The sequence below is a fragment of the Ascaphus truei genome, chromosome 3 (assembly GCF_040206685.1).
Source record: "Ascaphus truei isolate aAscTru1 chromosome 3, aAscTru1.hap1, whole genome shotgun sequence".
NCBI lineage: Eukaryota > Metazoa > Chordata > Amphibia > Anura > Ascaphidae > Ascaphus > Ascaphus truei.
Window position 1 is genome coordinate 350,065,677 of NC_134485.1, and position 11,997 is coordinate 350,077,673.

Consider the following 11,997-nt stretch of genomic DNA (forward strand, 5'->3'; position numbering starts at 1 on the left):
AACTCAGTTGCAACAGACTCAGATAGCCCTGTGCAATAATTATGAGTCCCAATATGCTTCATACAGATATAGGGTCCACATGTGTTCCCTCACTCTCCGGTCTCGGCGGACCTGATAGTGGAGCAGGGATATTAACACTTTGCAGTTAGACGAATCAATTCAGGTCAAGGCGGACCTATGGCAATTTATAATCTGTCTAGGAACATTCATATCTGAGTATACCTGATTTTCTTGATTTTCTCAACGGTATTGCAGACAAGGCTAAAATGCCATTTTCTGCACTCGATAAAAAACTAGTCAACACGCATCTTAACGCGGTAAAGTTGAAAGAAATCACGCACCATGACATAACGAATAACAGCCGCTGCATTTGTAAATACAGTGACGGACAATGCCTTTTTTGGCAAATGTTTGATTTCTATTGATTGTTATTTTTTCAATTGCTGTTTATTGTTTGGATTCAATGTTTTTAATTTGGATGGTTTCTTTTTAGTACTATTCAGGATTGGGTAGCATTTTAAATTAATTATGTGTTTTGTTGGCTACTGGTTTTATGTATTTAATTGATTGGTTGGCTACTGGTTTAAATTCCTTATTTGTTTTGTTGGCTACTGGTTTTATTTATTTAATTAATTGGTTGGATAGATGTTTATTTATTTGTATTCTGACGTTTTGGAATAACCAAATTGTAATTATTTTTCTGTTTTAGTGATTAATGAATGTAATTGATGTGTAGTTGAGGCTTTTTAGTTCTTTTATTGTTGGGGTGTTTAGATGCTTGTGTATTTCTTTGATTACCGGGTGGGTAGTGGGTGAGGGTGGGTTAACCCCTTAATTACTATATCGGTTATTAACCGCTAAGGTTATTAAGGGGTTAGGGGCCATTAGATTGTATTTTTTCTTGTATTCTTGCTGACATCGGTGTAAATGGACATGGACTTTGCTGACGAGGATGCCCTTCATGATGGCAGGGGTACGTTGAACGTTATATTTACTTTATTAATGCTGGTTGGCAAAAGTTTGATGTCATATAGGGCAAATGACCTATTATCCATATGTGGTTAATAGTAATTTTGCCGCATTAATGTACTGGATGTTTTTGGGGGAGGGTTTTTGGGGTTAGAGGAGGTGGTAGTAGGGTTATTGTGTTTATTTTTGTTTCTTGGGGGTGAGGGATTGGGTGAAAGGTGTAGTAGTCCCAAGGATGAATGTTTAGGCCTTCCAGGGGGGGAGAGGGATTGGTTAACCCCTTCATTACAATAGCGGTTCCCACCGCTATGGTAGTGAAGGAATTAACTCCTCCCGCAACCTTCCAGGCAGGCCTAACCACCCTCCCTGGACTACTACCTCCTTCATGCACCACCTCTGCCCCAAGAAACAGACTATTGAGGTTTAACCCCTTCATTACCTTAGCGGCTGCACGCTAAGGTAATGAAGCTGTTTTAATATATCTGTTAATACTAGTGTAGATGAGCAAGGGGTCTCCTGAGCAGAACCACGTTGATTTGAGGGCCGGGGACCACCTGCTTCCCAAGACACATTTCCCGTTAGGGGGTGCCGGTATCTCCTATGCATTTAAATGTCTCGAGTCACGTGACCGTTTTGGGAATTTTGCTATCACAGGTAATCGAGGCTTTCTGAATACTGTGATTTCAACACTAAAAAAACTGGCGGTGTAAACGGCCCGGCGATCTTTTTTATGAAAGCTACTAGTTTAGGCCCCACTGTCGGTCAGGTCCAAATTTCACGGGCTACCATTTGCAAAAAAAATCAGCAAGTGAACATTTTCAAAGAAAAAAACATGAAAGCTTTAGAGATATTGAGGGTCTCTACATCAATTAGGTTGACATGATGCAGCTAGCGCTAAAAGTGAGCATAATGCCATACTAAATAATTGTCTGGACAGAGCACGAGAAAGCAATGTCAACTTCAACAAAGACCAGCTGCAATACCAAGGGGGGAAATGAAACAACATGAGATATGTCATCACAATAGAAGGCAAAATGACAGACCATACTAAGGTAAGATCAATCACAGAGATGCCATCACCACAGACATGAAAAGCTTCAAGGGATGATTAGATATCTGACTTACAGTGGCATCCAGAATAACAAAATGCTTAATAGGATCTAATGAGTGCAATTTCTATAGAATCAGTCTTTTGTTTCTTTGATCCAAAAGATTCTGTAGAAGTCATACAGGCACTTCCAAAGATGGACTTGGGAGCCTTCAAAAAAAAATGCTGCAAAAGGTCAATGAGAGTCATTTACTGTAGGTGTAGATAAGTGCAAAAAAAAGATCACAAGCAGTGATTGGTTGTAAATGAATCAAGACAAACTTTAGTTTCTTTTAAACTAGGAGGCTTGAGATGTAATAATGTCTGCAATCAAAAATCATAAGAGGCTATTACAGGCTTTTAGTATACTTCAAAATAGCCAAACCCATTTTGATGTGAATATAAAAGGGGTAAGTCTTTGCTGTGAACTTAGACGGACTTACTAAAAGCTCACTCCACAGTCAGCTCCAATTGTTCTTCCGATTCTTGCAGAAGCAACATGTCTCACCAATCTCATCAATCCACACATGGCAGCTCTGGCTCTGGGCACAAGAATTTCAGCTCATCCTCAGCTTGTTTATCATCTTTCAGCAAACACAGTGGGAGCTCATTCACTTCAAAGAAAGTATCTTGTTTTGGAAGCAAAAGTGTCTATAGCCATGGATCAGGTGGACATAAGATCTCAGTTGGAAGTTGTCGACCAATGAAAAGTGGACATGGATATGGAGGATATGGTAGTGGACATAGTTTAGGTGGATCTGGCTATGGATTTGGGGGATCATCTTGCTCTGCAGGCATCACCAATGTTACTGTGAATCAAAGTCTGCTGGCCCCACTCAATTTGGAGATTGACCCAAACATCCAGAGAATGAGGACAGATGAGAAGAACCAAATCAAGGGTCTCAATAATCAGTTTGCCTCCTTTATTGACAAGGTAAGGTAACCATGCTCAACATCCTATATTCTCATAAAGGGGCTATGCCATGTCTTGGCTTGAAGAGCCCACATCAAACATAGGCAAGAGTAGATGACTTGAAAATTCTCATTATTTTATTCAAGAAAACCTGGGTGTTGCAACAATTGTATCAATTTTCACACTGGTTTATTTCTTTATTTCATTTTTTTTATGTGTCCTAGGTGCGATTCTTAGAGCAACAGAATAAAATGCTTGAGACCAAATGGTCTCTTTTACAAGACCAAAGAACTGCTAGATCTCAAATTGAACCTCTCTTTGAGGCCTACATTAGCAGTCTCAGGAGACAGCTGGAGAATCTGGGATGTGAAAGAGCGCGCCTGGATGCAGAAAGGAGGAATATGGAGGAAGCAGTAGAAGAATTCAGAAGAAAGTATGTAAATTAGGAGAAATGTTTCTTACCTGAACACTGCAAAATTCTGTCAAAACCATATACGAAACTACAATCACACCACTTAATAAAATAATTCTTACCCAACAGATATGAAGAGGAAGTCAACCGACGCACAGCTGCAGAGAATGAATTTGTTGGGCTTAAGAGGGTAAGTGTCAAGTGATAAACTATACAAAATGTAGTCTTGTTTCATAAAGGGAAAAATTTAACTTTTTATCAGTAAAATAATTCTTATAGGACATTAAAAAAGAATTTCCTTCTGCACGTTTTTGATTTTTGTTTTAATAAATGCAGCCGTTCTATACATTTTCTGCAATACAATTATTTAAGCTGCCATTCAATCCATTGTCCAGTGATCGATCTGGGAAGATCCGGACTCCTAGGGCATGCAATATGGCCGCTTATTTCAAAAGAGGAAGTTGGGAATGGTTGCTATAGCAACCCCAGGAAATGTAATACATTAAAATTAATTATTAAGGGCATAAGTGGTGGAGAAAATACAATATTATCTAATGCTACACAACTGATTTAATAAAAAAAATACATATAGGATTTTGAATTCCATGCTGCTTTAATATCGGAAGCATTGTATTATAAAGCCTAACATTGAATGAATATACTTATCTATTTGTATCTTTCCTGTAGGAAGTTGATGCTGCTTTCATGGGCAAAGCTGAATTACAAGCAAGGGCGGACTCCCTGTCTGATGAGATCAACTTCCTGCGAGCTCTGTTTGATGCGGTATAAATATGGAGCTCCTTAATCTTCTTATTTTTTAATTTGTTAATTGACAGACCTGGTACCATATTCCTAAAATAAGAAATAATGATTTTACACCAAATACTTTGAAATTGATACTCACATTTCTGTATAAGAAATAGAACTTAATTTCTAACAGCTACAACATGTAGACATCTTCTTTGTATATCTAGCTGTATAATTTCTTGTACAAATTTGGGGAACAAATGACAGGAGAACAATATGTGTTTGAAAATCTATCTTTCAAATTGAAGGGACCTTTTTCATACGGCACCTGTACTTCATCAGCAAACATATTACTATTTTCTCTACTTTGCAGGAAATATCTCAGCTTCAGTCTCAGATCTCAGATACATCAGTCCTTGTTTCCATGGATAACAGCCGAGACTTGGATCTGGACGGCATCATTGCTGAGGTCAGATCTCAATATGAGGATGTTGCTAACAGGAGCAGAGCTGAAGCAGAGGCCACATACCAATCCAGGGTGAGTCTATTGAAAGCAAATTCAAACAGTCCCAATCTAAAGTTGCACGTATATATAACATACACATGCTATATACCTATAAACCGTAGTACTCTATTCATATATAATCTCCACTATACTTATTGTAATATTGTATATTGTCTGAATAATCCATACTTGTGTAAATATAAGATCATCATGCTATTTTAGATACAATTACTGTAGATGCTTCACACCAATGCTTCAATCTTCTCTCACATGGTTTTTTTTCTTCAGTACGAGGAGCTGCGTTCCACTGCAGGCAGTTATGGGGATAATCTGCGCAACACTAAGCAGGAGATTGCTGAGCTCAACCGTCTGATTCAGAGACTTAAGGGAGAAATAGAGAGTGTGAAAGATCAGGTAAAATTAATACGTGTGTAATATGTATTCTTACTAGATTAACAAACAATGATAACTTCCTTAATATACAGGTTAGCATTAACTGTATAGTATATATTACAGTACATATTTACTCTGTCTGAAATTAAGAATGGAAGTATTATAAGAGAATTTGTCTGTTTGTCCATTAGTTAACTATGTTAAATAGTGAACATCCAAGCAAAATGTTAAATTTATTAATGTATAGTGTAAGAAAGAATCTTTTATTTACTTTGTGTTTTACCAGCGCGCTAGACTAGAAGGTGCCGTAACTGAGGCTGAAGAACGTGGGGAGATGGCCGTCAGAGATGCCAAGTGTAAACTGTCTGAGCTGGAGGATGCTCTGCAGAAAGCTAAGCAGGACATGGCTCGCCAGCTGCGTGAATACCAGGAGCTGATGAATGTGAAGCTGGCTCTGGATATTGAGATTGCCACCTACAGGAAACTGCTGGAGGGAGAGGAGAGCAGGTGAGTGAAGGTTATGCAGCATGTAGACACACTGTCAATATACAGTAGAAAAGTATTTCATCTTTATAATAATAGAAGAATTATATTAAATAAACATAAATGCTGCCAGCTTTACAGTGACATAAACGTCATGATGTACAATACAAAGTACACAAAATAGTATCCTCTGTGGAAGTGTACATACATAGTATAAATAATAGTTTTATTTTATGTAGAAGTAGAAATGTGATCTTGAAATGGTAAACTAACTTTAACAAATGTTCTATCTTTGTTTCAGGCTGGGTGGAGAAGGTCTTATTAGCATCTGTAAGTAAAGGAGTGGTTCATTTTTGTGTTTGTATACTATTCCAACTATTTAAAACTGAAACCATGGAAGAACTACAGTATCATAGGCATTACAAGAATAGAGGTATACTACTGCTAGTTGAAATATTTTGCTGAAAGATATCTAAAAAAATAAGCATTTCCATCTCAAGATTTAAACTCATTTGTCTTTTATTATATTCCTGCCCTGGAACAAATGTTAAACTGGACATTAAGATTTAATCTCCTAAATACAATTTTTTTCCCACTAACATTTCCAGTCATTGACTATTTCCTCCAATCTCTTTGAAAGTGTGCCTACAAATGTAATAGTATACTAATGAGTCAAATGTACAAAACTAGTTATCTGTTGTTATTTTACATTTGATGCAATTCTGCATGCCAGGGAAGTTTACAGAAACTCAGGCTTGAATTTAACACTAAAATACATGTTAAATACTAGCTCAGATTTTATGGCTAAATCATACTTAGTTAATACTTCCTTTAAAATGTTTGATCCCTAACACATTGCTTCTTTTTTTACAGCTGTACTTCACTCTAGTACTGGAGCATCACACTACGGTGGAAGTGGACACCGCCACAAGAGTGGATGTAGCTCTGGCAGTGTTTCCCAAGGAAAACATGGCTCAGGACATGGACAGTCCTGCTAAAATGGAATTGGCCGATGTTACTGTATCTGTCTCATAGAAATCATCTGCTGAAGTTCTAAATGTATTAAAAGCATAACACAACTGAATACAATTGGCTAATTAATAGATTGCCTTCATGTTGACTGCTACTACGAGTTCCAGTTCATCACATTAAACCAATTCTGGCACATCTAGGCTAATGCAAAATGTACTTTCTTTTCTATTAGATACATGTATATTTTGAGCATTACATTTTGAAACATGAATGTAGTACAGATATACAAACTGGTTAGTCTGTTTGGTACCATTAATCTTATTATAATAAATGTTATAACAAACAGACTTGTTAGTCAGTAGACTTTTCTTTGGAAGCTCTCAATGTGAAGCCATTAATCTACAAGATTATCTGTCTGGGAATTCCGGCATTCTTCTGATAGAATCAGTGAATGATTTTCAAACCTTGACATTGTTTACTTTTCTTTACAGATGCATTTAAAATGGTCAATGGTTTTTCCACTAAAGTACAGCAGTGTGTCTGAAACTGTAAACAATCAATTGATTTTAAAAGCAATCACACAGAAATGACATTTGTGAAAAATATCATATAATTAATAACAACGCACTAAATAAGACAATTAATATAATAGTTTGCTGTATTCAATAATAATCCATTTAGTAATTTAAAATAATACATTCCAAATTTTAATACAATATAACAAATGGTTTCAAATGATAAATCATCAAATGGTTTTACTTGAATTTGTGATACTTGAGTAAGTGCAAAATGTAGAATTATATTCCTTGATCCAAATCTAATCACAATTGTAAAATGCATTGTCTATTCTTCTAACTGAAACAATCTAATTTCACTCTTTTCAATAAACTGCTATTTTCAGGCTATGGATTGGCACAATTTTTTTAAATTTAATTGCGCATTAATTCGAAACTTTTAACATAATAATTTTGAATAATCCTACAAAATAAGAAATGTTTTGTTTTTATTTTAATGTATGTCATTATTTTGTAACAATGGATTTACTTAAAAAATAAATCAAACAAGACTGAGACACACAGAGAAGGGATTAAGTTTTACTATTATTCTGTTTTAGGCATGTAATATAGTGCACGCGCGTACGCTACCATGCACGCACGTCAATTAGATTTGGCTGTGGCGTTCTATACTTCAGCCGCGCACGCGCATGGCAGTGAGCGGTGGCACGGCAGATCACAGCAAAAACATAAAAATTTATATTTTCGCTGTGCTGCCATGCCACTTAACGCTGCCAAGCCAATAACAGCGCGGCTATCACTGTGACGTCTATAGCCAGGCCCCCTAGCCGTGCATGCCACCGCTTACAACATATGAATGAAACACATGCCACGTGCATGTGCAATGCCGGGCACGTGCCCGCACGCACACCAGTGCCTACTATATAACAAGCCTTAGTCTTCCTGGGGCTCAGTGTGCTTTGATAGGCAGATAAACACATCTCCTTTTTCACTTGAAAATTGAGTCCTCCTTGAATTTCTGATAAACTTTAATAACAAGCACAAACAGAAATTAGAAAAAAAAATTGGGAATGAATAAATTAGGAGAGAGTGAAAAAAAACAATACTGAGACTGGGAGAGCAGTTGGGGAGACCATTTAGCTATCTGCAAACTTTGAAAACAAAGCAAAGCAGAGCTGGTCATGGAGGAATTTAATAACCAAGTGCTAGGGAGGAAGGAACATACCAAAATCCCATGGTTCTGGGAAGGGTAGCTGCGGATATCATAGATAAATCTATAATAAATAAGTGTTGAAAATATCATAATAAATATACAGTAAAATATCAAGTCCACATGAAATCTATTGTACCGGACAGTACCACTGGGTCTCCAAAGTCTTTTTGGTGGAACAGGTGCTAAGGCAGGTGCACTAGTCAATTATGGCTTGGGGCTCCTTAATATATTTTCAGAAGCCATAGAAGAAAGTTGGGCAAATGTTCTAATTTTCTAATGTTCAGGGGAGACATTAGAAGAATGGGCTCTGTAATTCGCCTGATAAAGGTTTTGGCTTTGACAATTGCTGAGACTTTGTCTTTAAACATTGTAAAAACTTCATGGGAGAGTTGAGTTGAACTTGCCTCCAGGATCATAGTCAATGTACCTGACATATACATAGAATCTTGGTATAGTCTGCTCAGGTTGCGGTGACAACTTAATCTTACCAGGGATGGATCTAATATGTGTTCTTCATTTGAATCTGCAACCTTCAAGTAAGGTACTGCTGCTATAGCTTATGTAGTAGCATCTGAAACATTTTACATTTCTTTGTTTCATCTAGTGGTGATGAGGGATACAGGTGAATAGTTGTGCGGGATCTGCAATGTTCCAAGGATCTTAAAGGAATCCTTCAACATTTTCCACTCTTATTGCTTTTCTGGAGGTAATGGAGGTTCCCAGTTCCATGTTTCCACAGAAAGCACTCAAAGGAGAGACTTCCCTTGTATGTTGACTGGATCTATGAATCCGAGAAGGTCGTAGAGACTGTTGACTGTAGACAAGACTCCATCGGGTGTATGGCTTTTCTTCGATGGACACCTGTAACATGAATGTGTCCACTTTAAGATCTCAGCTCAATCCTAGCCTCCTAGTGGAAAAATACTTTTATGGCACCTGGGCAGAAAAACCTTAGACGATTGGCCTGTGAGAACCAAACCCATCTGGTTCAGCTCTGCTGTTGTCACTTCTTTGAAGACTTGTGGTAGTGTCAACCGACAAAGACGTCAGATATGGAGGAGACAAGAGAAAAAGAAAATGCCACGATAGTTCATTACCTCTGCTGGTATATATATTCAAAACTGAATGTATCAGTAAATGGCTTCATGTAGGATGATTAGAAAATTAATATGTTTAATACTCTGTATAAAAATCAATAAAACAGATTGCATAGTGTATGCAATCAAAATGACATTGGTGAAAGAATGCCACACCGTTGCCATCGGCTCGATGTTCTTCTCTCCGTCAATATAAAAAAATTGGAATCCTACATACTACAAGTCACTAGGACATGCGCCTAGTATGTAGAACTCTCGGTTGGTAATATATCCCCGACTGGTTGCTTGATGGGGCCGCAGAAGTCCTTGGTCAGCTGCTTGGCTCAGCCTCCTTGCTTGCGTCACCGGCTGGCCTCCCCAGATGATGTCACTGCTCCCAGCTGTTCTCGGCTACAAGGTACTCGAGAGTCCTCCAAGTAAACCCTACGCATTTCAAGACAACAACTGTCTCTTCCTCAGGGGTGAGGTAGATGATCTGTTCCTAGTGGTTATTTATACCTTTTTTAAAACAGCTCTAATTGTTCATAACACTTTGGGGCCTATGCAGTAGTGTTCATAAGCCACTTATCAAACACTTATCACCCAAAATGCCTACTGCTATTCAGTAAGCGGTGATAAGTGGATGATAAAAGACTGAGGGCCTCATTCAGAAAGCCTCGATAGCGCCCTTATCGAGCACTTATCGACCAAAATGGCTACTCGTATTCAGAAAGCCTCGATAAGTGCCTGTATTGATGCAAAATTGATCTATGATCAAAAGAAAATTGCCAATTGAGCGTCGATCAGCCGCTTATCGACCATTTTCGGGAGGATCATAAACTCGCGCGATTCAAATACCCGCGAGTTGGCTGTCGCGGCCTATCACAGCCCTAAAAGGCGATCTTCTCCCCAAATCCAATTCACCTCAAACTTTAGGTAAATTGGTGGGGAGATTGCCTCGATGAGCTGCGATGTGTCGGGCCTTAGAAAAAATCAGGCCCTTTTCCTGCCTCGGATTGATGCCAGGGGTCTCCGGAGCTGATAGCCATTAATAGCAGCTCCGGACCCCCCCGGCATGCATCCAAGGAAGGAAAAATGCATTTACAGCAACTTTATTACCTTAGCGGCAAACTGCTAAGGCAATGAAGGGGTTAAACACCCGTGCCAGGCTTACTGTGGCTAGCGAGGATGGGTGAAGGTGGAATTTGGCCCTTAGTGGCTGTTTAGGCCTTGCGGGGGGGTTGCGGGTGGACTTAACCCCTTCCTTACCTTAACGGTTAATACCGCTAAGGTAATAAAGGGGTTAACCCAACCGCTACCCACCTGCAAGGTCTAGATATCCATCCTTAGGGCTAATACTCCCTTCACCCATACGTGAGGCCTAAGCACCCACTCCTGACTGACTATACCCACCCTGTACCCATTGAGTAGTATAGTGGTACATCATACCCATATAATAATATGGGCATGATAAGCCACTATAGCACTCAATGGGCACCCTAATTACAATACATTAATACACAAGACACACAATAATAAAACATAACTAAACTCCAAAAAACACACTTCACTAAATAAAAACAGTAGCCAGCTAATCCAATCAATACAAGCAATAACAACATCAACAATGAATGAATTAAACCATTAACCAATCAAACCAATTAATTCCTAAACCAACTCAAAATGAATAGTAACAATAACCGATCAAAACATTAATTACTACAACATTAATGAATTTAAACAGTTAAATAGAAAGAAAGAAATTCTAACAATATCTGAACTAACCATAAAACGCATTAGCTAACATAATATAACATTAACTACAAACGAACACCAATCGCAAACCTTTTATTAGCATTAAGCATGAAAAAACAAACAATGACAGCCACATAATAAACTGAAATGAAAAAAAACAACAGCAATACCAAGCCAGAAATGCCCCCCAAATATTGTCATAATAATGTATTAATCTGTACCCTAAAGTGGTACAGATTAATATATTATCAGTGAATGTGCCTCCCCCAAAAAATCAAAAAACACATCCAAAGAATAAACCTGTAAAAAGAGACATTTACAAACATTCAATATATTACTTACCATTAGAAGCGATGGTCCTCCGACTCCCGGGGTAACAGGTACAAAGGCCTGTGGGTAAGAAAGCACTTTCTTACCCACAGGCCTTTGTACCTAGAGCGGGGGCGATTGTCTTATATACCCCTCATCTAATCATCTAAAATATCACAAACCTGTTGAGATCGGGTCGCTCCCCAATGCGCATGCGCGTGACGTCATATCGAGCGCCACCACTCCAGGACCAAAGGTCTGTGCGCGTGATGTCATAACGAGCGCCCCCGCTCCAGGTACAAAGGCCTGTGGGTAAGAAAGCACTTTCTTACCCACAGGCCTTTGTACCTAGAGCGGGGGCGCTCGTTATGACGTCACGCGCACAGACCTTTGGTCCTGGAGTGGTGGCGCTCGATATGACGTCACGCGCATGCGCATTGGGGAGCGACCCGATCTCAACAAGTTTGTGATATTTTAGATGATTAGATGAGGGGTATATAAGAAAATCAATTGCTCCATAGACCAGACTCCTTGATAAAGGACCTACCGGTCCGAAACGCGTAGGAGGTGCGCTTTTGTCCGCATGAGGGGTTTTCTTGTCACCAGTCATGCACTGAAATAAAGGATATTTACTTTTACTCCACCTGG

General features: G+C 38.7%; 1 protein-coding gene across 1 annotated transcript; it reads left to right on the forward strand.

The window, feature by feature from the left end:
• The first annotated feature begins 2,500 nt into the window (after positions 1-2,500).
• Positions 2,501-6,828, forward strand: LOC142490088 (keratin, type II cytoskeletal cochleal-like). Its single transcript, XM_075591882.1, has 9 exons — positions 2,501-2,990; positions 3,194-3,402; positions 3,511-3,571; positions 4,069-4,164; positions 4,502-4,666; positions 4,922-5,047; positions 5,313-5,533; positions 5,811-5,839; positions 6,383-6,828. Exons 1-9 carry the CDS (start codon positions 2,556-2,558, stop codon positions 6,505-6,507), a joined length of 1,467 nt encoding a protein of 488 aa, XP_075447997.1. The 5' UTR covers positions 2,501-2,555; the 3' UTR covers positions 6,508-6,828.
• The last annotated feature ends 5,169 nt before the right edge of the window (positions 6,829-11,997 follow it).